The sequence below is a fragment of the Panthera pardus genome, unplaced genomic scaffold (assembly GCF_024362965.1).
Source record: "Panthera pardus isolate Hobbes unplaced genomic scaffold, ASM2436296v1 HiC_scaffold_8, whole genome shotgun sequence".
NCBI classification, from domain to species: Eukaryota; Metazoa; Chordata; class Mammalia; order Carnivora; family Felidae; genus Panthera; species Panthera pardus.
Genome location: NW_026527013.1, coordinates 113680169 through 113703761, shown reverse-complemented (window position 1 = coordinate 113703761; position 23593 = coordinate 113680169). Strand labels below are relative to the sequence as shown.

Here is a 23593-nt window from a genome sequence, read left to right as displayed (position 1 = left end):
CTATCAACCCTCAGTTTGTTCTCAGTTTTTAATAGATAATGCTTTGGCTTATGCCAAAATGCTTATGCTTTGGCTCTCTTCCACTCTAACCTCTTTTTTCTTCCTTCCCCTCCCCCATGGGTTTCTGTTAAGTTTCTCAGGATCCACATAAGAGTGAAACCATATGGTATCTGTCTTTCTCTGTATGGCTTATTTCACTTAGCATCACACTCTCCAGTTCCATCCACGTTGCTACAAAAGGCCATATTTCGTTCTTTCTCATTGCCACGTAGTATTCCATTGTGTATATAAACCACAATTTCTTTATCCATTCATCAGTTGATGGACATTTAGGCTCTTTCCATAATTTGGCTATTGTTGAGAGTGCTGCTATAAACATTGGGGTACAAGTGCCCCTATGCATCAGCACTCCTGTATCCCTTGGATAAATTCCTAGCAGTGCTATTGCTGGGTCATAGGGTAGGTCTATTTTTAATTTTCTGAAGAACCTCCACACTGTTTTCCAGAGTGGCTGCTCCAATTTGCATTCCCACCAACAGTGCAAGAGGGTTCCCATTTCTCCACATCCTCGCCAGCATCTATAGTCTCCTGATTTGTTCATTGTGGCCACTCTGACTGGCGTGAGGTGATACCTGAGTGTGGTTTTGATTTGTATTTCCCTGATGAGGAGCGACGTTGAGCATCTTTTCATGGGCCTGTTGGCCATCCGGATGTCTTCTTTAGAGAAGTGTTTATTCATGTTTTCTGCCCATTTCTTCACTGGGTTTTTTGTTTTTCGGGTGTGGAGTTTGGTAAGCTCTTTATAGATTTTGGATACTAGCCCTTTGTCCGATATGTCATTTGCAAATATCTTTTCCCATTCTGTTGGTTGCCTTTTAGTTTTGTTGGTTGTTTCCTTTGCTGTGCAGAAGCTTTTTATCTTCATAAGGTCCCAGTAGTTCATTTTTGCTTTTAATTCCCTTGCCTTTGGGGACGTGTCGAGTAAGAGATTGCTACGGCTGAGGTCAGAGAGGTCTTTTCCTGCTTTCTCCTCTAGGGTTTTGATGGTTTCCTGTCTCACATTCAGGTCCTTTATCCATTTTGAGTTTATTTTTGTGAATGGTGTGAGAAAGTGGTCTAGGTTCAATCTTCTGCATGTTGCCATCCAGTTCTCCCAGCACCATTTGTTAAAGAGACTGTCTTTTTTCCATTGGATATTCTTTCCTGCTCTGTCAAAGATGAGTTGGCCATACGTTTGCGGGTCTAGTTCTGGGGTTTCTATTCTATTCCATTGGTCTATGTGTCTGTTTTTGTGCCAATACCATGCTGTCTTGATGATGACAGCTTTGTAGTAGAGGCTAAAGTCTGGGATTGTGATGCCTCCTGCTTTGGTCTTCTTCTTCAAAATTACTTTGGCTATTCGGGGTCTTTTGTGGTTCCGTATGAATTTTAGGATTGCTTGTTCTGGTTTTGAGAAGAATGCTGGTGCAATTTTGATTGGGATTGTATTGAATGTGTAGATAGCTTTGGGTAGTATTGACATTTTGACAATATTTATTCTTCCAATCCATGACATGCTGTGCTACTTAAAAAAAAAGAAATACTCTCCACACCTTTACAGGTAACGTGGAATCAACTCGAGTTATTGCCTCAAGGAACATTACTATGGCGGGGAGGGGGGGGGTCATCCTGATAATTTTCCCATTATATTTCCCTTAATTTCCTGAGATTAATACAGCAAAGGGTTTTTAAGTAATAAAAACACAGATATGTGAAAACAGGGTGTTAGCTTATCTCTAATTCACTTTTTGGGGTTTACTGAGGTATAAGTGATAAAATTCTAAGACACTGAAAGTGCAAAGTGTGATGATTTTATACACATAGACGTGGTCAAAGGATTCCCCCCATTGAGTCAATTAGCACAACCATCACCCCATAGTTTTATCTTTTGTGGTCAGTGTTGTTGAGAACATTTAAGTTCTACTCTCTTAGTAAATTTAAATGATACAACATGGTGCTTTCAACTGTAGTTACCATGTTACATGTTAGGTCCTGAGATCTTATTCATCTAATAATTGAAACATTATGCCCTTTTACCAATTCCTCCTTATTTCCCGTACCCATTGGCAATATTCTGCATGTAAGTGATACCATGCAGTCTTTCTGTTCCTCTGCCTGGCTTATTTCACTTAGCGCATGCCTTCAAGTTTAATCCACGTTGTCGCAAATGACAGGATGTCCATTTTCCTGAAAATTCTATTTGTGTCCGGGTGTGTGCATACCTCACATTTCTTGATCCATTTGTCCACTGATGGACACTTAGGTTGCTTCTATACCTTGGCTATTGTCAATAATGCCACTGTTAACATAGAAGTACAGGTATCTCTTTAAGATAATGGTTTTTTTAAAAATTTTTTTTTTTCAACGTTTATTTATTTTTGGGACAGAGAGAGACAGAGCATGAACGGGGGAGGGACAGAGAGAGAGGGAGACACAGAATCGGAAACAGGCTCCAGGCTCTGAGCCATCAGCCCAGAGCCTGACGCGGGGCTCGAACTCACGGACCGTGAGATCGTGACCTGGCTGAAGTCGGACGCTTAACCGACTGCGCCACCCAGGCGCCCCTAAGATAATGGTTTTGATTCCTTCAGCTATACTAGAAGTGGGATTTCTAGATCATATAGTACTACTATTCTTAAGTTTAAAAAAATTTTTTTACATTTATTTACTTCTGAGACACAGAGACAGAGCACAAGTGGGGGAGGGGCAGAGAGAGAAAGAGACACAGGATCCGAAGCAGGTTCCAGGCTCTGAGCGGTCCGCACCGAGGCAGACACGGGGCTCGAACCCACAAACTGTGAGATCATGACCTGAGCCAAAGTTGGACGCTCATTGAGCCACCCAGGTGCCCCAATCTACTATTTTAATTTCTTGAGCAATCTCCTTACTGTTTTCCATAGTGGCCGTACCAGTTTACGTTCCTGCCAACAGTGTATGCATCATCACCAGCAATTGTGACTTCTCGTGTTTCTGTTAACAGCCATTCTACGAGGTGTGAGGTGAAACTATTTACTATTTAAATAGTTGGTAGAATTCACCAATGAAGCCATCTGGTCGTATATAACTTACCTTTGAAAAAACTTCAATCTAGTATGATATGCATGTGGATACTCATTTTATGTATTCGGGCCACTGGTTAGTATCTCATGTAGTCCAATGGAAACTATAGAGGCTAGGGATGCAGAAGCAACATTTCACATGAGGGAAACCCACACTGCAAAGTCAGCTACCTGAACTCTCAGCTAAGTCCTTTCATCAACATAAATGGTTGATTAGCTGACATCATGAATACTGGATTTGATTTTATTTATTTGAGAGAGTGAGAGTGCACGTGAGTGCAGGGGAGAGGCAGAGAGAGAGAGTCCCAAGCAGGGTCTTCGGTGACAGCACGGAGCCTGAGGCAGGGCTCAAACTCACAAACCATGAGATCATGACCTGAGCTGATATTAACAGCTGGACGCTCAAAAAAAAAAAAAAAAAAAAAAAAAGAGTCACGTATTTAACAGACTGAGCCACCCAGGTAGGTACCTTTGGAGTTGATTGTTTTACTGATGAAATGAGTAGTATTCAAGATATCTGAGGAAAATAAAAATATTATACTTCCATCTCCACAGCTGTACAAACAAAAGAGGAAAATCTAGATACTGAAGTATTCCAGCAATTATACTACTGGCTTTTTGGACTTTGATTTTGACCAGTCCTATGGTAAACAGTTTACAGAATGATTCTTTTTATGCGATTCCAGCTGAATCCTACCATGAGAATATTGCCCCAACTGCCCCCGAAGAATCCTTCTAGTAAGTGCTATTCAGTTTCCTAAAAGAAAAGAGCTAAGACTGCAATAAGCTTACAGAGCTCGTTTTTAAAACTTTAAGACCTGTTTTAAGTTATGTGCTACACATAAACTCTATGTGTACCTGAGGTCAGTCTGAAACTTCCTTTCCTTAAAACACACCTTGAGTTGGGATAGTGGGGGACAAGAGCCCCCCACCCTGGAACAGGTGTCATGTACCTGTAAGTACTGAAGGTCACTGAAATATATACCTCCTCCCAAAGAGTCCCTGACAACGCAAATGACCAAACCAGCTGAAGTTAGTTCCCAGCAGTGGACTGAAAGAAAAGTCAACTAAGAAAATAAAGTCAAAAATGCCTCAGACAGCTGTGTTCTTTTCTAAAAGCAAATTCCCACAAGTAAAAAGCAAACCCTGAAATCACCATCTACTTATTTCCTACAGCTCTAACATTTGGACGTCAGAAACTTGCTTTTGGAATCCATACCATAGAATTTTCTATCCCTTTCTTCCCCCTACACAGGTGTTATGACTCATTTGCAATAACCCATTTTCCACTGTGCTTTGTAATACGTTTCAATTTCTTTTGGGTAAGATCCCATCGTAAGTACATACTTATTTGTATATCACTAACAGGACTCAGTCCATTTCCTCTTGTAATGGAAATCTGAATTGCTACCGTCACTCTGCATTTTTTTTCCAGTTGATATACTGTCAGATAGAAGTAACCCTCCCACATATTTACTTCAGAAGCTTCTATCCATAACTTATGTTTGCATTTATCCTCAAAAGTCTAAGCATTTTTCAAGAATGATAAGATCTGAATCTTACTGAGAAAATTCTCTTAGGAATGGAAGTTTAGCATACAAACTCTTCCCTTGTTTGAATGTTTCAGTACCATTTTATCATCCTTATATTATCCCTCTATCAGCCCCTATCCAATAACCTTTTAATTTCAATTACCTTCACGAAATCCAAAAGCATCTTCAACATACACACATGCAATACATTTTTATGCTTTGTTTTCTTTTTAGATAACACACAGTGAAATCATTCGCACACCCTTTTACTTGTGACTATTGGTCAGTGCCAATTTTTATAAGAGGTAGTATCTTACTTACACTGGGAAATTTTACATCTTTTTTTTCAAAAAACAAAACTCTTCAATTCAGAAAGAAATTGTACGTGGAATCTCAATAAAGAGCAAGGAGCGGGGCCCCTGGGTGGCTCAGTGGGTTAAGCGTCCGACTTCAGCTTAGGTCACGATCTCGCCGTTTGTGGGTTCGAGCCCCATGTCGGGCTCTGTGCTGACAGCTCAGAGCCTGGAGCCTGTTTCAGATTCTGTGTCTCCCTCTCTCTCTGCCTCCCCTGCTCGTGCTATGTCTCTCTCTCTCTCTCAAAAAATAAACATTAAGAAAAGTTAAAGAAGGAAAGAGCAAGGAGCAAATCCATTCCTGGGGAGTGAAGACAGTAGGCGGTCTATGCCCTACTATATACTATCTACTCCCTACTATGTATTCCCATGTGCAGGAGGAGCGTATTCACTCATCACAGCTGCCCTACTTGATGCCAGGACCTGAAATGCCCACACACTACTTTGCAGACCAGTAGGCAGCCCCCACAGCCTCGTATAACAGTGTTCTGTTTTTTTTTTTTTTCAAACAGGCAATCGGATGCCTAATTATCTACTGATTGGACCCATATTTGAACCACATCATGCAGTTTGCGGCTTATGGTCTGTGCTGCTCTGCTAGAATGGCCGACGGTGTTTCTGTTGACACTGGGTGCTGAGTGCACACACATGTGCAGGTGCAGGAACAAACCTCGTATTGTGCTGGCAAACCCCACATGCAAAGGTAAGCAGAATGTTTTGGAAAACATCAACATGTTCTTCAAAATGCAAAGTTCATTGAATTTAAATGGGTAAGTCCTTCTGTCTTGGATTAAGCCCTGCACTTAACGCCAAGTTCAAAATTTCTTTTATAATATGGCAGATGATGTCTACTCCTTCTTTGAGATACTTTCCAACCCTTTATCCCCCTCAGTGAAACTTTTCTTGTCCTGCATTTTGTTGTCTTATATGCCCCGTGCCTCTCGCGCACAGAGTTGTAACTGCATACTTGGTTTCTGTCATTTGGGGGTTCGTGCCTGCCTTTCCGACGACGGTGGGCAGGTGCTGGCTCTTGCACACTATTCTATGCCCAGGGACCAGCACATCACAGGCACTCAGCTGATACTTGCTAAGGCCCCACAGACAGATGAAGGAGTCAACAGAAGGCAATGTGAAAAACTCTTCTGAGCAAAAATGAAATTTTGGTATCTGCATCCTAATTTCTTCTGAAGCTTTGCTGTTTTAGGAAATTTCAAGGAAAGTGAATCTCAGAAAATACAAGGTCACACTTCCATCTCTTTCTGAAGTTCTTTTCAATCTTCTTGTGTAAACTGTATCAACAACACAAGGGCAGGAGTTAGGCTCCTCTATTCAGAAGGGTGTGGTCCTGATCAGGAAAACACCGTTGGCAGGGCAGAGACGGGCAGAGCCTGGGCTCGGCACTGGGCAAGCTAGCTGTCAGAGTGAGTGCTGCTCTCCATCAGCCCAAGGGTCAGAATGAGGGGCAGGAGGGATAGAAGACAGCACTTCGCAATGATAAAACCACCCTAGGTTGTCATCCCCATGAAGGAAAGGAAGCTGGGTGCTCTGCCTGTAAACCACATGAAGATCTAAAGAGATGAAACTTTACCGTCGTGTAAGGCTAAGGTTTTGCAACATCTTATTTTCTACTGGAGAGGTGAGTATTTGAGCTTTTTATACAAGATCACAGACACCTCATGACAATTACTTGTGTGAATAGGCAGTCTTGTGGTTTATGCTATGAGCTTCTGTGTTAATCTGCAGCTTTAATGGCCGTGTTGCTTAACATCTCTGTTGAGACTGTCGGGCTCCCTAGACATGTTGCAGTGCGAGCCAAGAGCACATTGCCCACGGTATCTGTTGCCAAAGCCAACATATGAATTGAACTCTCTTCTACCCAAGGAGGGAGAAGGAACAGGAACAACAAGAAAAGCTCCACTGGAACCTGAATAAAAATACTATGAAACCAAGAAAAATTTAAAAAGCATCCAGCAGATTTAAATGAAGATAATTCCACTGGAGTAGATGAGAACCTGGAAGAAAAAAAAAAAAAAAAAAAAGAAAAAGAAAGGGACAAAAACTCATTTCATACTCTCCAAAGTCTAGAAGGAACATTATAAAAACCCATAGTAAGATTGGGGCACTTGGGTGGCTCAGTCGGTTAAGTGTCTGACTTTGGCTCAGGTCATGATCTTGCGGCTTGTGGGTTTGAGCCCTGCACTGGGCTCTGTGCTGACAGAACAGAGCATGGAGCCTGCTTCAGATTCTGTATCTCCCTCTCTCTCTGCCTGTCCCTTGTTTGTACTCTGTCTTTCTCTCTCTCTCAAAAATAAACAAACATTAAGAAAAATTTTTTAAACCCATAATAAAAGAATAGGCCAAAACAAAGGGACAGGATAAAACAAGGGGATTTACGAAAGAACATATATGATACAACACCTCTTCCTAAAAATGTTAAAAATATCTTAAGCCTACATTTAATCCAATGCTTAATGACAGAAAGCTAAAGGCATTCCCATTAAAATAAAAAATAAGCCAAAGATGCTACAGTCATCACTTAAAAGCTTTAAATGGTGTGCAAAAATTATGGATATTGTAATACACAGAAAAGAGGTAATTATTAGAAAGAAGGACTAGGGTACCTGGGTGGTTCCAGTGTTTGAGCGTCCGACTCTCGATTTGGGCCCAGGTCATGATCCCAGTGTTGTGGGATCGAGCACCACATGGGGATATGCTCTGAGTAGGGAGACTAGTTAAGAGGCAGTCTCTCTCCTTCTCTTCCCCCGCCCCCCGGCCTCTCTCTCTGCTTATGCTTTCTCTCTCTAAAATAAATAGAAAGTAGGAGTAAAAATTCAAAGGTGATGGAACTGTCCTCTCAGCAAACTCTTAAGTACAAAACATAAAACCTACTGGAGCGTTCAACGAACTGGCTGGTAAAACAAACAAATAAATATCCATCCATCCATCCATCCATCCAACCATCCATCCATCCATACCTTCCTCCCTCCAATGGCATTCTTATCTGCCCACCACAATCTGTTAGAAAATTTGGCAAGAGCAAAAAATACTATAAAATATTGAGAAAGAACTTAAGAAATGTGTAAAACATACAAAGATAGCAGCAGCTTTACTGAAAGTCAATGAAGATCTTTTGACTAAATGACAAGATGTGCTACATTCCCAGAGAAGATCATTATGAAGATACTTACTCCTCCCACATTCATTAACAAAACTTAGGCAGCTCTAGTAATTCCCAACAAGGTGAATGGAGCTTAACCAAGTGAGTCTAAAGTTCGTATGCAATAAAAAAGGGTAAGAACGTCAAACGACATTTTTAAGAAGACAACATTCGCAATTCACACTATTGGGGAATAAAACATAAGTTTTTAAGTACACAGAAAAACAGTGTGAACGAATGGAAACGTTAATATTGCAGATGTATCCATCACCCTCAAATTAGCCTATATGTTCTCATAGGGTTTTCTAAAATGCTAAGCTGATTCCACAGTTCATCTGGTGAAGGTACAAATAGCTAAGTAAATGTAGAAAAGGAAGAAGATATTGCTCTACCAGATTCCAGAATATAACACAAAGCTACAATAAGCAAAGCAGTGTGATATTAAAAGAAATTAAACAAAATTTTTTTAATGCTTATTTATTTTTTGAGCGAGAGAGAGGCAGACTCTCCTGGGGGAGGAGCAGAAGAGGGAGAGAATCAGACGCAGGCTCCAGGCTATGAGCTGTCAGCACAGAGCCTGATGCAGGGCACGAACCCATGGACCATGAGATCATGAAGTCAGACACTTAACCAACTGAGTCACCCAGGCGAAGCGCCCCCCAAAATTTTTTTTAACATTTATTTTTGAGAGAGAAAGAAAGTGTGAGTTGGGGAAGGAGAGAGAGGGAGACACAGAATGTGAAGCTGGCTCCAGGCTCTGAACTGTCACCATAGAGCTCAATGTGGGGCTCAAACTCACGAACCACCCGATCATGACTTGAGCAGAAGTCAGATATTTAACCGACTGAGCCACTCAGGTACCCCAGCGGTGTGATAATGATGTAAGCAGGGATGAACAGATTCATGGAACATAACAGAGTCGAAAAATAGAATACTACATGTTTAAACATTTAGTATATGAGGACAGCTAGCATTTCAAATCAGTGATGAAAGATTACATAATTAATGGTGTTTACAGAACTTAGGGAGGGTGAGAGTAGAAAAGTCACCTGTATGGTACACAACAGTCCAGGGTTAACCATTAAAAGTATTTTAAGTCAATTTGGGGGCGCCTGGGTGGCTCAGTCGGTTGAGCGTCCGACTTCAGCTCAGGTCACGATCTCGCGGTCCGTGAGTTCGAGCCCCGCGTCGGGCTCTGGGCTGATGGCTCAGAGCCTGGAGCCTGCTTCCGATTCTGTGTCTCCCTCTCTCTCTGCCCCTCCCCCGTTCATGCTCTGTCTCTCTATGTCTCAAAAATAAATAAATGTTAAAAAAAAAATTAAAAAAAAAAGTATTTTAAGTCAATTTAAATAGAATTCAGAAGAATATTTTCACAACTATGAAGTATGGAAATGCTTTCTCAAAAAGCCTTAACACACAAAATCATGTAAGAAAAATTAGACATTTTTTAACAATATAAAACAGAAGTCATCGTAAACAAAGGCAGGATTATGATGAACTTGCAGAATCACTGGCAACATGTAAAGTAGGTAAGAACATTATGGACATCTGAATATTATCCAGATATGGAAAGAATTCCTATAAATCAATAAAACTGTAACAAACCATTAGGAAATTTGGTAAAGGATATACTTGAATAAAGGTGTTAAACAAATAGGTATCTAGAATAAAGTATGTTTGAGTGAAGTATTTTACTCCATACGCCCAATTCTTGGAATCATTTCTTTTCTATGGGAGCCTTCTAATAAAAAAAGGCAAAAAGGAATGTAAGGAAATAGTGACAGATGTGAAAAAACCATCAGTTCTGAATATGTACTTTGCATGTGTTTATACACATACAGAAAACTGGAAGGAGATATACCGATAGGCATTCGGTAGTCATCTCCAAGCAACATAATTTAGCCCAATTTTTTTCTTCATATGGTTCTGTATTTTTTAATTCTCTACAATGAACACCTATTCTTACATTATCAGAAATGACTGTCTCATTCTCTAAAAATACAAATCACATAAGTGTATGTATACAAAGACACACACACACATCCCTCAATAGACAGATACGTGACAAGACAGGTATCCAGAGTCTCAGGAAACAATGAGCGGCTCTTATACACCTCAAGTGCCTCCTTCCCTAGGGCATCAGGTGGCTGAGAAGGAAGACAAGAAAGACAAGTTCTTGGGCTGACTAAAGTCAACGGTAGAGAAGATGAGCATACTACACTCTAGTTGCAAGATGAGAATTATGTGTGAAAAGATGCACACGGGTCGCCTGCATGGCTCTGTCGTTTGAGCATCTGACTTCTGCTCAGCTCGTGATCTCGCGGTTTCTGAGTTAGAGCCTCGTGTTGGGTTCTGTGCTGACAGGGCGGAGGCCACTTGGGATTCTGTCTCCCTCTCTCTCTGTGCCTCCTCTTTCTGTCTCTCAAAAATAAATAAACATTTTTTAAAAATTAACAAGAAAATATGTACATATACAAACATGAAGGAGAGAGAGCATTTGGCATTTACTCATTGGCTTATTTCAGGCAATCCAAGTACTCACATCTGATAGTCATTAATGGGAAGTGCCCTGCGGATTGAGAAGTCACATTTTGCACGCCAACAGGTTCTCGCTGCCCTTGCACTCCAAATGGGTACTGGCTTTGGGTGGTGAGCATGGGTAATGGGGTGGCAACTTCACGTCATTTAGCTTGACCTGCCAGGTGTGCTCACCAACCCTGTAACACATTTAGCTTCCCAGGTCGCCCCGGTAGGAACGTAATCAAGGCAAATATCAGCTCATCGGGAATTCTGAGTCGTTAGTACACGCTGGCGAGAATCACAGCATATGAAACTGACACACGGCAAGCCACAACTCTTAAAAATCCAAGGATGTGAGGGTAGTATTTATGAAGAGAAAGAAGCTAAAAGGTGACCCATTTTTATGCCATATTATTTGTCCCCCAGGGTAAGATGCTCATCACTACTCCTCTTGATGCAGCAAATGGAGTGACAAGGTCACAAGGACAGGAGTATTTGAGGGAGACATCCTATTCTTCCTTAGCATTAAAACACAAACTCTCTTATTCATTTCAGTAGGAAAGGGATAGATTATTCAAGTAGGAATCCTGTGGCAATAGGGGAAAAATGATCCATATCTAACACCAAAATAAATTCTAGCTCGGGGTGAGGTCAACAGTGAAGAAGGGCCTCTGAAAAGAGGTGAACATAAAACTGGTCTCGGCTTTGGGAAGGCCTCCTGAAGTGGAGTGGAAGGAAACAGGTGAAGGGAAAGATGAATTTAAAACGTAAAAATGTTAAAACTTCGATACATCAATCTGTACTCTACAAGTGTTAGTAAGTTCACGGAGCAAAACCATATAATTATCTCAGCAGATGCTGAAAAGGAACTTAATAGATACTTCCTTGACAAGATATATATTCTGAAGCAAAAGCCAACAAAAGACTTAATAGTGAAACATGAGAAATGTCCTTATTAACGTAAAAACCAAGACAAAGTTTCCACTACCATCATAATTATTTAACGTTCAGTAAATTTAACAATGCAATGAGGGAGAAAAGCAGATAAACAGAATATTAAGAGACAAAATATTACCTGCAGGCTATGTGATATCAACCAGCTATCAGAAACTACCAGAGAGGCTGGTTATAAAAATAGCAGGTTATAAAATTTAAAAATCAATAGCTCTCTTATATACAAACAATATGCCATCAGAAAACCACGTGAAAGAAATATTCCCTCTACAAAAAACTTTATATAATATTTAATTCTCCCAAATATAAAATAAGCAGTCAGCACAATTACAATCAAAATGAAAATGGAATGTGTTTAGAATGTGACAAAATGATTCTGTTGTTTTTCCAGACATAGAGACATGTGAGAGCAAAGAAAAAGTAAACGTGAATGGTGAGATATTAGATATAAAAATGTGTAATAAAACCTTAATGATTTACACAGTACAAGGCTAGGATCAGTAATACAGAGACTTATCAAGAGAACAGGGGCACCTGGGTGGCTCAGTCTGTTAAACATCCAACCCTTGATTTCAGCTCAGGTCATGATCTTACAGCTCATGAGTTCGAGCTCCACATAGGGCTCTGTGAGGACGGCGTAGAGCCTACTTGGAATTCTCTGTCTCGCTCTCTCTCTGCCCCTCCCCTGTTTTCTCTCTCTTTCAAAATAAACAAACATTAAAAAAACACAAGTTAAAAAAAATAAAGGATCTAGAAATAGACTCGATATGACATATAATAAGGATATTACCTTAAATCGTATTACTTTAAATCAGTAAGGAAGGAATACATGATGTTAAGAGAAAAAGGTATCTTTCTGGAAAAAAACATAACCTGAAACCTCTCAGCTCACTCTTTACCATTTATGGTAATAAATATATTTTAGATGTAGTAAAGCTTTTTTTAAAAATCAGTTTATTTCTTTTGAGGGACAGCACATGCATGCATTCAAGTGCTGGAAGGGCAGGGAGAGGGAGAGAGAGAATCCCAAGCAGGCCTGGAGCTGTCACCGCAGAGCCCGACATGGGGTTTGAACCCATGAACCGTGAGATCATGACCTGAGTTGAAATCAAGAGCTGGACACCCAACCGAACTGAACCATCCAGGCACCCCCCCGCCCCTAGATATAGCAAAGTTTTAAACATAAAACATAAAGGTATTGGAATGATGGAATCTGCTGTTATTCCAAAATCCACTTCTAATTGTATCCATAAAGGCCATGTGACAAGATCAAAAATTCACTTCCCCAGACTCCCTGGTAGGTAGAAATGGCAGGTGACACACTTGTGGCCACTAAGACGTCAGCGTAGGGTCTTGGGGGGAAGCCTTGGTTTCCCACTCAGAGAACTCCCACATTGCCCTCCCCCTCTGTCTTCCTATCTGGAATACAGACCCCACTGCACTCATGTGGTGGTCACGAAGCAGGAAGCGTGAGGAAAAGCGTTGGCAGAAAGGAAACAGGATAAAGCATAGGTCTCTAAGTTTGGGGATATTCTCTTATTTGCTGCCCAGCTGAATTCTCACTGCTTCTAGGGAAGAGTTTTATAATCTTGGAGAGAAAAACTTCCCTAAGTTCACAATCAACTCCAAATCCATGATGGAAAACACTGATTCATCTAATAAAAAACTTCTTAAAACTTTAAAGTTATAAACAAATAAACATGTACTGTATGTATATTTAAATGACAAATAAGAACTGGAAAAATATATGAAATACATATATAAGACTAATTGCTTTGTATACATAGAAGTCTTATAAAAAAAACCACGTGTAAGTCAATGGAAAAGTGGGCGCTTTATAGCTCAGCCTCAGAAGTTACTCAGCATGTCCACATTCCCATACTTGTAAGCCTACCCTGATTCAAGAAGAAAGGAATTAGACGCTACCTGTGTGTGTAAAAAGCACATCAAAGAACTGGCAGGTGTGTTTTAAAACCATTTGGGGCGCCTGGGTGGCTCAGTCAGTTAAGCGTCCGACTTCAACTCAGGTCACGATCTCGCGGTCTGTGAGTTCGAGCCCCGTGTCGGGCTCTGGGCTGATGGCTCAGAGCCTGGAGCCTGCTTCAGATTCTGTGTCTCCCTCTCTCTCTTTTCCCCTCCCCCGTTCATGCTCTGTCTCTCTTTGTCTCAAAAATAAATAAACGTTAAAAAAATAAAAAAATAAAAAATAAAAATAAAACCACTATAAGCCATAAGTAATGGGGCACCTGGGTGGCTCAGTTGGTTAAGTATCCATCTCTTGGTTTCATCTCAGGTCATGATCTCACAGTTCATGAATTCGAGCCCCGCGTCAGACTCTGCACTGACAGCACAGGGCCTGCTTGGGATTCTCTTTCCCTCTCTCGTTCTCTGCCCCTTTCTCACCCTCTATCTCAATATATATAAATAAACTAAAAACAAAACAAAACAAAACACTGTAAGCTGTAACAACTGAACTTAGCAATTCTCTTAGGAATTTATCCTATGGATAAAAGCAAAGTTGTATATAAAAGATGTAGGTAAAGAACGCTCACTTTAGCATTATTTTTAACAATGGTTCTCAAAATTTTAGTGTGCCTCAGCAGTACCCAGAGGGATTATTAAAACATACATTGTGGATCCCATGCAGAGTTTCTGATTCAAGAGATCTGGGGTGGAACTGGAGAACTTGGTCTTTTTTTTTTTTTTTTTGAGAGAGAGATTGATAAAGAGAGAACACACAAACTGGGAATGGCAGCGGAACAGAGAGAATCCTAAGCAGGCTCCGTTTTCAGTGCGGAGCCAGATGTGGGGCTTGATCCCATGACCCTGGGATCATGACCTCAGCCGAAATCAAGAGTCAGATGCTCAAATGACTGAGCCACTCAGGTGTCCCATGACGTATGAAGTGGGCAGACAGAGAGAGAGATAAAGAGAGAATCCCAAGCAGGCTCCATGCTGTCAGCGTAGAGCCCGACATGGGGCTCAATCCCAGGATTCTAGGATCATGACCTGAGCCAAAATCGAGTTGGAGGCACAACAGACTGAACCACCCAGGCACCCAAACTTGCATTTATAGAAAGTTTCTAGGTAATGCTGATTTTGTTGCTCTAAGAACAGACTTTGATAATGATTTATAACATTACCATCTCAAATTCTATTATTGTACTTGTTTTTCCATTTCATCAAGAAAATGTGATCCAAATGTACCACCACGGAACAGGGAGAAATCTCTCGCCTTGTTATGACCTAGCAAAAATATTCTTAGTAACATCTTGATGGGGAGAAAACGCTTTGGGCAAGTGAACTGTAAATTCTGATCTAACGTCAGCCCACCATTGCTCAGTAAGATTAATGTGGGATTTAAAAGAGCAGTGCAGAAGAGAACCTTACAATCTCTCCAAGGGGAGGTACATTCATGGCTGCCACACTCCCCACCCCCTTTCCTTGTGGTTTCCAGGCACTACTGAATCCTGGAGCCTGTTACTTGCCCGACAGGCCTGGCATCCTAGAAGTAACAGCAAAGTGGTAAGTGGCTAGGTTACTAACCATGTCTATACCAGGAAGCCTGAATTTTCCTTAAATTGGCTTCCTGCCATGAATTTGGAGGTATTTCTTAGAATACTTGATCTTTCCTGAGGCTAGTATTTGGTTATATTATATCCCTATGAGCAATACTGAAGCACAGAGCAGTCTGGAGGGAAGAAACTCCATTGACACTCAGATCGTCTGGTTAATACACCTGAACTGCTTGCCTTGAAGTACTGACGTAATTCAGTTCCTTAATCCAAACGTCTCCCACGGCTGCCTTCCTGATTTACAACCCTTTACCTCATCCTAACTTACTTCCCAGCCTGATCCACCTTCTTCCCCTAAAACAAACCCTGTGTTCCGGTTATTCAGGGCAATCTTGGGTTTCTCCAAAGGTCTACAGGACAGTCCAACCCTACACTTACATAAATTGTTATGTCCTCTCCCTGAAGGATCCTCCCCACCCAGCACTTCCCCATAGATTCCAATCCATGCCTGAGGCATGGCATGTCACTTCCTCCAGGAGAGCCCACTGCAGGGAATGATGCTGTGCTTGCCTGTAACTCACGGCGATACGCACATCAGTCCTGTACTAGAGTTATTTGTAAGGGCTCTTGTCTCCTTGAGCAGTGTCAGCTCCTCAAGGACAAAGACCACGTCCAGTTCAGTCGAGCAGCACACAGTCTGCTCGGTGCAATGCTTTATAGATGCTCAGCATAAGGGAAACCTTCGGAAGGTATACTCCAGACATGGGCATGTAAAAATGCAAACGTCCTTTCAAACCGAATGGATGAAATTCAAACTCACGGTATGCACCGTGAAGGCGAACCATGTCAGAGTTCCAATGGCAGGTTTTAAACATTATGCATGGAAGCAAGTGTTTCTTACCTTGAGCTGTAGCTGCACCCTGGACAGAAAGAATTTCCAGCAATTTTCTCTGGAGTCCACCATGCCTAGACCACGAACTTCATTACGAACTCCAGAAATTATGTTGTCTACATCTTCATCGCTGAACAGATCCGGAATTTCTCCTGCCCCCAAAGGAGTGAGTAGAGTTACTGAAAGGCAGTCACAATTTCAATTTTAGATAAGACTTTTTAATGCTTGGATTGCTTTATAATACAAAGTTCAGTTTAAATGATAAAGAGTTGGAAATCAGAAATGCAATTCAATTTTTTTTTCTTTTTTGTATTTACAGGCCACATGGCACACGGGGAACAAGCTGTGATGGACACACCCACTGAGCGCGTACGTGTAGGAATAACATTTACTACTTTCCTCAAGGCTCCTCCAAGCACCTTACAACTGTAAGCAGACTAAGAAAGCAATACACATCAAATTAGTTAGGTTTACGGCTTTCTCCCCAAAGACTGTCCCAGCAAATACCTCAAAGACAAATTATCTCTCTTTAAAGTTCACTGCAACTACAGATAATTTGTCATGGGGGAAGATCTTTCAAGGAATGTGTTGATTTAATCACCTGATGCCAGCAAGTCATTAATCAGCACGAGAAAGCTCTCATCTAGAACCTGGGCATCTGTCAGCAGGAACACAGTGGGCATGTTCTTGGCTCCAGTTCTGATGTACAAATTGGCAAGATCTACCTGTAAGTAAAGGAGGCTATCACTCATGCGTTGTTGCGATGCTGATGTGATGTTGCGATGGTGCTATGTTTGTGTGGGCTGGGAAGCACTGTGTAACAACGGCGAGAAAGAGGCATGTTTAACTTTCCCCTTGTCTACCTACATGTTCTTTCCTCTCGGAAACCCCACATGGGGGTCAACAGCATGACATCACCTCATCTGGCAATACAATGATGAGTGCCATGTCTGGGGCTTAATGGAACATAGGGATGAAAATCAGTGGCCAACGGATAACTCCCTCCTACTAGTCGAAAATGAATTTGGTGATGCCTTTGCCAAGCAACATGGTAAAAGGAAAAATCTGCTCATTTCAACAACTGACTATTTCAGGGAAAACAGTTTTTATTTGGTTATGTACTTCGTTTTGCTTAGAAATATTGAAAGCATGTGATTTATTTTCCCTTTTTGGGTGAAAATGCCCACATTTCACCCACACATCACTTTCCACAAACCTTGAATATTACTTTGTAAGTACGGTTCTGATTAAAGACCCAAATTTAAAAAAAAAAATTAATGTTTGTTTATTTTTGAGAGACAGCGTGTGCGAGTGGGGAACGGGCAGAGAGAGAGGGAGAGACAGAATCCGAGGTCAGCACAGGGCTCGACATGGGGCTTGAACTCACAGACCATGAGATCATGACCTGAGCTTAAATCAGATGATCAACTGACTGAGCCATCCAGGCACCCCAAAGCCAATTTTTTTTTAATTTAAATTTTAGTTGGCCAAGATACGGTGCATATCGGTTTCAGGAACAGAATTCAGGGGTTCATCGCTTACTTACAATGCCCAGTGCTCATCACCCCAAGTTAAAAAACCAATTTTTAAAAAGCACACGTATTCCTGTCAATGAATCATTTTCACGATTCATTCAAAATGGAAGAAATCTACTTGCATTTGTGAAGGCAGTACCTTTTTCTGCCCTTTCATTATATAGGAATACTAAAAGTGTTGAACAGCAAGTGTGGTCAATACAAAGGAAAAACCATGTTGGTTATAAGTACTTTTTTAATTAAAAATGTTTATTTATTTATTTTGAGAGAGAGGTAGAGGCAGAGAGAGAGAGGGAGAGAGAGAGAATCCCAAGTACCCTCCGTGCTGTCAGCACAGGGCCCGATGTGGGGCTTGATCCCATGACCGTGAGGTCATGATCTGAGCTAAATCAAGAGTCGGATGATGAACTGACTGAGGCACCCAGAAGCCCCTATAAGCAAGTATTTAATACAGTATTTTCTGAGTCAGGTCTATAGGCTTATAGGCTTATATATCTATAAGCATTTATAGAATTTTACTATTACTAAATTTACCATGAAGAGACAAAGGTACCTAAATCAGCAGAAACTTTCCCCCTCTTGGCAGGGGAAGCGTTGGCCAAATCGGGGAGTCAGAGCTGACACAGGCACGATACCAGCTCCTGCTTTATCGACCAGGCAGGAGGGCAGAGGGACCACCTGCCACCCTCACTCACCCGGAGTTCTTGGATTCCGAAGCCTTGGGTCACAGTGACCTGGAAGACCTCAAGGCTGCAAACGTAAGCTGCCAGGCGGGACAAGCTCTTCTTGCCAGTGCCGCCCACTCCGATCAAGAGCGCGTGACCCTGAGGGGTGCGAAGGATTCGGCTGATGCGGCACCTGGAGAGAGAAGGCACACTCAAGGCTGACGAGCTTAGGGACTAGGTCTGCTTTACTTTTTAGAAACGTTTCTACACACTGAACCTGAATTTTTATTTTAAACCTTAAGTCCTCTCTCATCTGCTTCCACATCAAGGATGCTCCCTCCCTGTGCCCTCACACTGGAGGCCTAACAAACTGCCCTGCTAACCACATCTTGGACTCACCGCTTTCTTCCTGTCCATACACAAGGCCTTTTCGTCAAGTGCCAAGTTTTTACGATTAGCAAGAAAGACCCCAACTTCACCAGCATCCAAGTCCAGCAACTTGTGCCAGAAACTTCCGCTGTGAAATTACTTTGGAAAGAATGGATTTGTTTCGATCAACAAATATCTCACATGTGACTGACTTCATGCAGATTAAACACCTGTCTCTACGATTCTTACTTCCTTTGCACTAAAGCTCTGTCTGTCCTTGGGCACTCTAGAAAATTTAGTGAAATCTTTCAGAATCACTGAATTATATCTCCAGCAAGTCCAACTAGTCCCTTGCTCTGTATTATTGAGGAGATTCTGAAGGACTAAGCTACTGATATCATCCCCACATTTTATAGTTACGAATAAGCTAGCTTTAACATCATCTTGAAGAAATAAGTCATAATTATGTTATGAATACTAAGAACAGCAAAAACCCAAAATATAAGCATACAGACACCCACATGCAAAAAATCAGACAGCATCACGTCAGTTCTAGGTTGAATGTCAACTTCCAGCCTTCAATGATCCACCTAGATGGTTTTCACAAAAGCACTTCCAGATAAAACAAAGCTGGGATCACTTATGCTGGGACTGGCACCTCTCCACTGAAAGCCTTCAGTAACTAAAAAGACAGCTTAATTTTACAAGCTTAGCCCTTCCAGTGGGTTTTACCTTACATGACCACACAACAAAATCACCTCTGGAAAGCCGAAAAACTACTCTAATGCAGGTCAAGCCCGAAGTTACAAAGCAGTTTCCCTTTCATTTTAACATTTGCTTCGAGGTTTGTACCTCACCAGGTTCTTAAGCAAAGTTCCTTTCTACAAGCCCTCCAGGACGTGCTGTGAAGTCATCTCTCACCCTGAGTCACTCAGCATACTCCCCGATCAAAGAAACAGTCTTCCTTTTTAGACCACTGAGGAGCCCAGGTTGAAGGATTTTGTGACAAGAGTCTCTCCTCCAGCAGCAGCAGGAGATCTCTTTCACCTGCCCCATAATGTACATACACAGTGTCTCCCAGCCAAAGCAGAAACAGTGTTACTAATACTTCAATTAGCACCATGGTCAAATTCTAACTGAAACCATGGCATAACCAGAGGATTGCAACCACAAAGGGATCGATGAAACTATCAATACTTAACATGCTTATAATAACTCATGATGGGGAGGTCTCCAAAGTTTTTCTTGAGCACTTGGGCTATAAACATTTTCAAGAGCAACTTCTAAAAACTGGATTCTCCACCTTTCATGTGTGTGTGTGTGTGTGTTCCAAATTCCTTCTTCCCACACTTCCTTCCTTCTTGACTTATTTTTAACCATGATTTCATTATTTTAATCTTTGCCAGAAAGATTGTTGGAATCTTTCACTTTGGAAAAGCCAGTGTTATCTACTGAAAGGTATCCCCTCAGATTTATATTGTAAAGTCCTTACCCCTAGTACCTCAGAATGTAAGCTTATTTTGAAATAGGGTCACTGAGGAAGAAATTGGTTACGTTACGTAGTAAGGTGGGCCCTTTATGCAATCCAACCAGTGTCCTTATAAAAAGGAGAAATTTGGAAGGAGACATGCACAGAGGAAGAATACCATGTGAGGATTGGAGTTAAGCTGCTATAAGCCAAGGAACTACCAGAAGCTAGGAGGGAATTCTGGAACAGATTCCTTCATAACACCTTCAGAAGGAACATGGCTCTCTGTCACCTCAATTTCAGACTTTCGGCCTCCAATGTGAGGCAATACATGTCTGTTAATCTAAACCATCCGTGTGTGGCATTTTGTGACAGCAATGCTAGCAAACGAATACAGCAGTGACCAATGATGGTGACCAGGAGAACAATAATGGACGTAAAGACGTACCCTGCTTCCTACACAGCAGCAGCAATGGCAAGCTGCTGAGACTATTCCACAAATACTGTCATTCCTGTGCTCAACTCTGTTGAAAAGCTTCTCACTGCACGTAGAATAAAATTGGAACTCCTTCCTCTGGTAACAAGGAAAAAACTGGCACCAATAAGACCCACTGCAGCTTCTCCTTCCGTGTCACACACTGCTCTCTCCACTTTTTCTCCATGCTGCAGCCATGATGACCCCTTCTCTGTTTTTGAACCTTCAACCCTGGGGTCACATGAAATATGCCCTTACCTACAATGTTCTTCCTTCAAATCTTTCTATGCTTAGCTCCTGCTTACCATTTGATCTCACTTTAAATATCACCTCCTCACAGAGTTACCCAGACCCTTTTTGGGAATGTGCATACTTAGTACTTGGAATCGATCTATTTCCTAGCATGACATATCACTTTCCGACATTTTTCTTGCTTATTTGTTCATATTCTTATAAGTGTCTTTCAGCATCACTAAAATATAAGCCCAACTAGAGTAAGGACTAGACTATCTTGTTTGCTGCTGTATCCCTAGTGCCTTACAACCCTGTCTGACAGCAAGGGAGCTATGGAAGGTTGCATGATCTGTGCACTGCCCAAAAAACCCAGTCTAGGAGGTTAGAGAGAACCTTGTCAGCCAAACTCTACACCGGAACAGGGGCATCTAATTTTCTGCCAAGCAAACATGCCCCTTTCCTTTTCTAATTTGCACAAAAGTAGTGAAAAGCCTTACACTGTTCCTGTTTAGCACTCGGGAGGCACTCCATAAACAGGATTTACCAATGACCAGCAGTTTCACTTCATCCTGTTTCTGCCCCTTAAGAACCTTACGGCTTTGAACATCTCCCATGCCTTCCTCTTTCTTAGTTTTCTTACCTAACAGGGCTGCAGTGAAATGAAATTATGGCTGTGACCACACATCAGAAAATAGTATACTGACATATGACATTACTGAGATGTGACCTTGGACTTGAAGATGCATTCTGAAGCTGTAATCATTGAGACAGTACGGTACTGGCACAAAAACAGATGCTCAGATCAATGGAACAGAATAGAGAACCCAGAAGAAATGGACCCACAAACATATGGCTAACTAATCTTTGACAAAGCAGGAAAGAATATCCAATGGAATAAAGACAGTCTCTTCAGCAAACGGTGCTGGGAAAACTGGACAGCGACATGCATAAAAATGAACCTGGAACACTTTCTTACACCATACGCAGAAATAAACTCAAAATGAATGAAAGACCTAAACCCGAGACAGGAAGGCATCAAAATCCACAGGCAAAAACCTCTTTGACCTTGGCCGCAGCAACTTCTTACTCAACATGTCTCCGGAGGAAAGGGAAGCCAAAGCAAAAATGAACTATTGGGACCTAACAAAATAAAAAGCTTCTGCACAGCAAAGGAAACAATCAATAAAACTAAAAGGCAATTGATAGAATGGGAGAGGATATTTGCAAATGACATATCAGATAAAGGGTTAGTATCCAGAATCTATAAAGAACTTACCAAACTCAACACTGAAAAAACAAATAATCCAGTGAAGAAATGGGCAAAAGACATGAATAGACACTTCTCCAAAGAAGACATTCAGATGGCCACCTGACACATGAAAAAATGCTCAACATCACTCATCATCAGGGAAATACAAATGAAAACCACCATGAGATACCACCTCACACCTGTCAGAATGGCTAAAATTAACAACTCAGGCAATGAAAGATGTTGGCAAGGATGCGAAGAAAGAGGATCTCTTTTGCACTGCTGGTGGGAATGCAAACTTGTGCAGCCACTCTGGAAAACACTATGGAGGTTCCTCAAAAAATTCAAAATAGAACTACCCTATGACCCAGCTATTGCACTACTAGGTATTTAACCAAGGGATACAGGTGTGCTGTTTCGATGGGGCACATGCACCCCAATGTTTATAGCAGCACTTTCGACAATAGCCAAAGTATGGAAAGAGCCCAAATGTCCATTGAAGGATGAATGGATAAAGAAGATGGGGTGTGTGTGTGTGTACACACACACACAAATGGAGTACTATATGTTATAATATATATACATACATATATGTATGTATATATGAACATATATGTATGTATATATACGTACATATATGTTCACGTATATATACGTATACACATGTGTATATGTATACACATACATACATACACACACAATGGAGTATTACTTGGCAATCAAAAAGAATGAAATCTTGCCATTTGCAACTATGTGGATGGAACTAGAGGTTATTATGCTAAATGACATTAGTTTGAGAAAGACAAATATCATAGGACTTCACTCATATGAGGACTTTAAGACACAGAACAGATGGACACAAGGGAAGGGAAGCAAAAATAATATAAAAACAGGGAGGGGACAAAACATAAGAGACTCTTAAATATGGAGAACAAACAGAGGGTTACTGGAGGGCTTGTGGGAGGGCGGATGGGCTAAATGGGTAAAGGGCATTAAGGAATCTACTGCCGAAATCATTGTCGCGCTATATGCTAACTTGGATGTAGATAAAAAAACAAAAATGAAAAAAAAAATAAAAGTTCTCTGGGAAAAATAAAAAAAAGATGGTGACCTAACTTAGAGAGACACTTACAGTTTTATACTGGATGGCAAATGAGAGATAAGAACTACCAACTCAGAGTACTGAGTATGATCTACAGTCAAACAACGATTGTGGTGACCCAGCCATTTTTACATTGTAAAAACCATCAGGACTTGTCAACTCACACATGCTGCATGGCATCTTCAAACAGAACCAGGTTCATGACAGCATTCAGCTCATTGTGGCTGTCTAAGGCTTCTGTAAGAACTGTCCTCAGCACCTCCCAGTCCTTCACTGGCAGGTAACGTGGATCTTGCCCACCATGTGCAAAGTGGCAATAGATGAGGGGCTGTTGAAGCAGCGCATGACCATTTGCACCCTGCAGGAGGAGGAAAAGACAAGGATAGTCACAGCAGCCATCCAGAATGATTCATCTGGAAGCACAGGGGCCCGTCAAGGGAAGAGCATGCAGGTCAGTCCATGAGCAGGTAGGTGG

The 23593-nt window shown here is 41.4% G+C and overlaps 1 protein-coding gene across 1 annotated transcript in view; it reads right to left on the bottom strand.

Moving 5' to 3' along the window:
• DNAH11 (dynein axonemal heavy chain 11) overlaps nucleotides 1–23593 on the bottom strand; it is a 358971-nt gene that overhangs the window by 132893 nt on the left and 202485 nt on the right. The window contains exons 51-54 of the mRNA XM_053898599.1: nucleotides 23283–23476; nucleotides 18252–18414; nucleotides 16623–16746; nucleotides 16031–16173 (exon numbers count right to left, since the gene is read on the bottom strand). Of these exons, the coding sequence (XP_053754574.1) occupies nucleotides 16031–16173; nucleotides 16623–16746; nucleotides 18252–18414; nucleotides 23283–23476 (624 nt within the window). The remainder of the gene's footprint in view (nucleotides 1–16030; nucleotides 16174–16622; nucleotides 16747–18251; nucleotides 18415–23282; nucleotides 23477–23593) is intronic.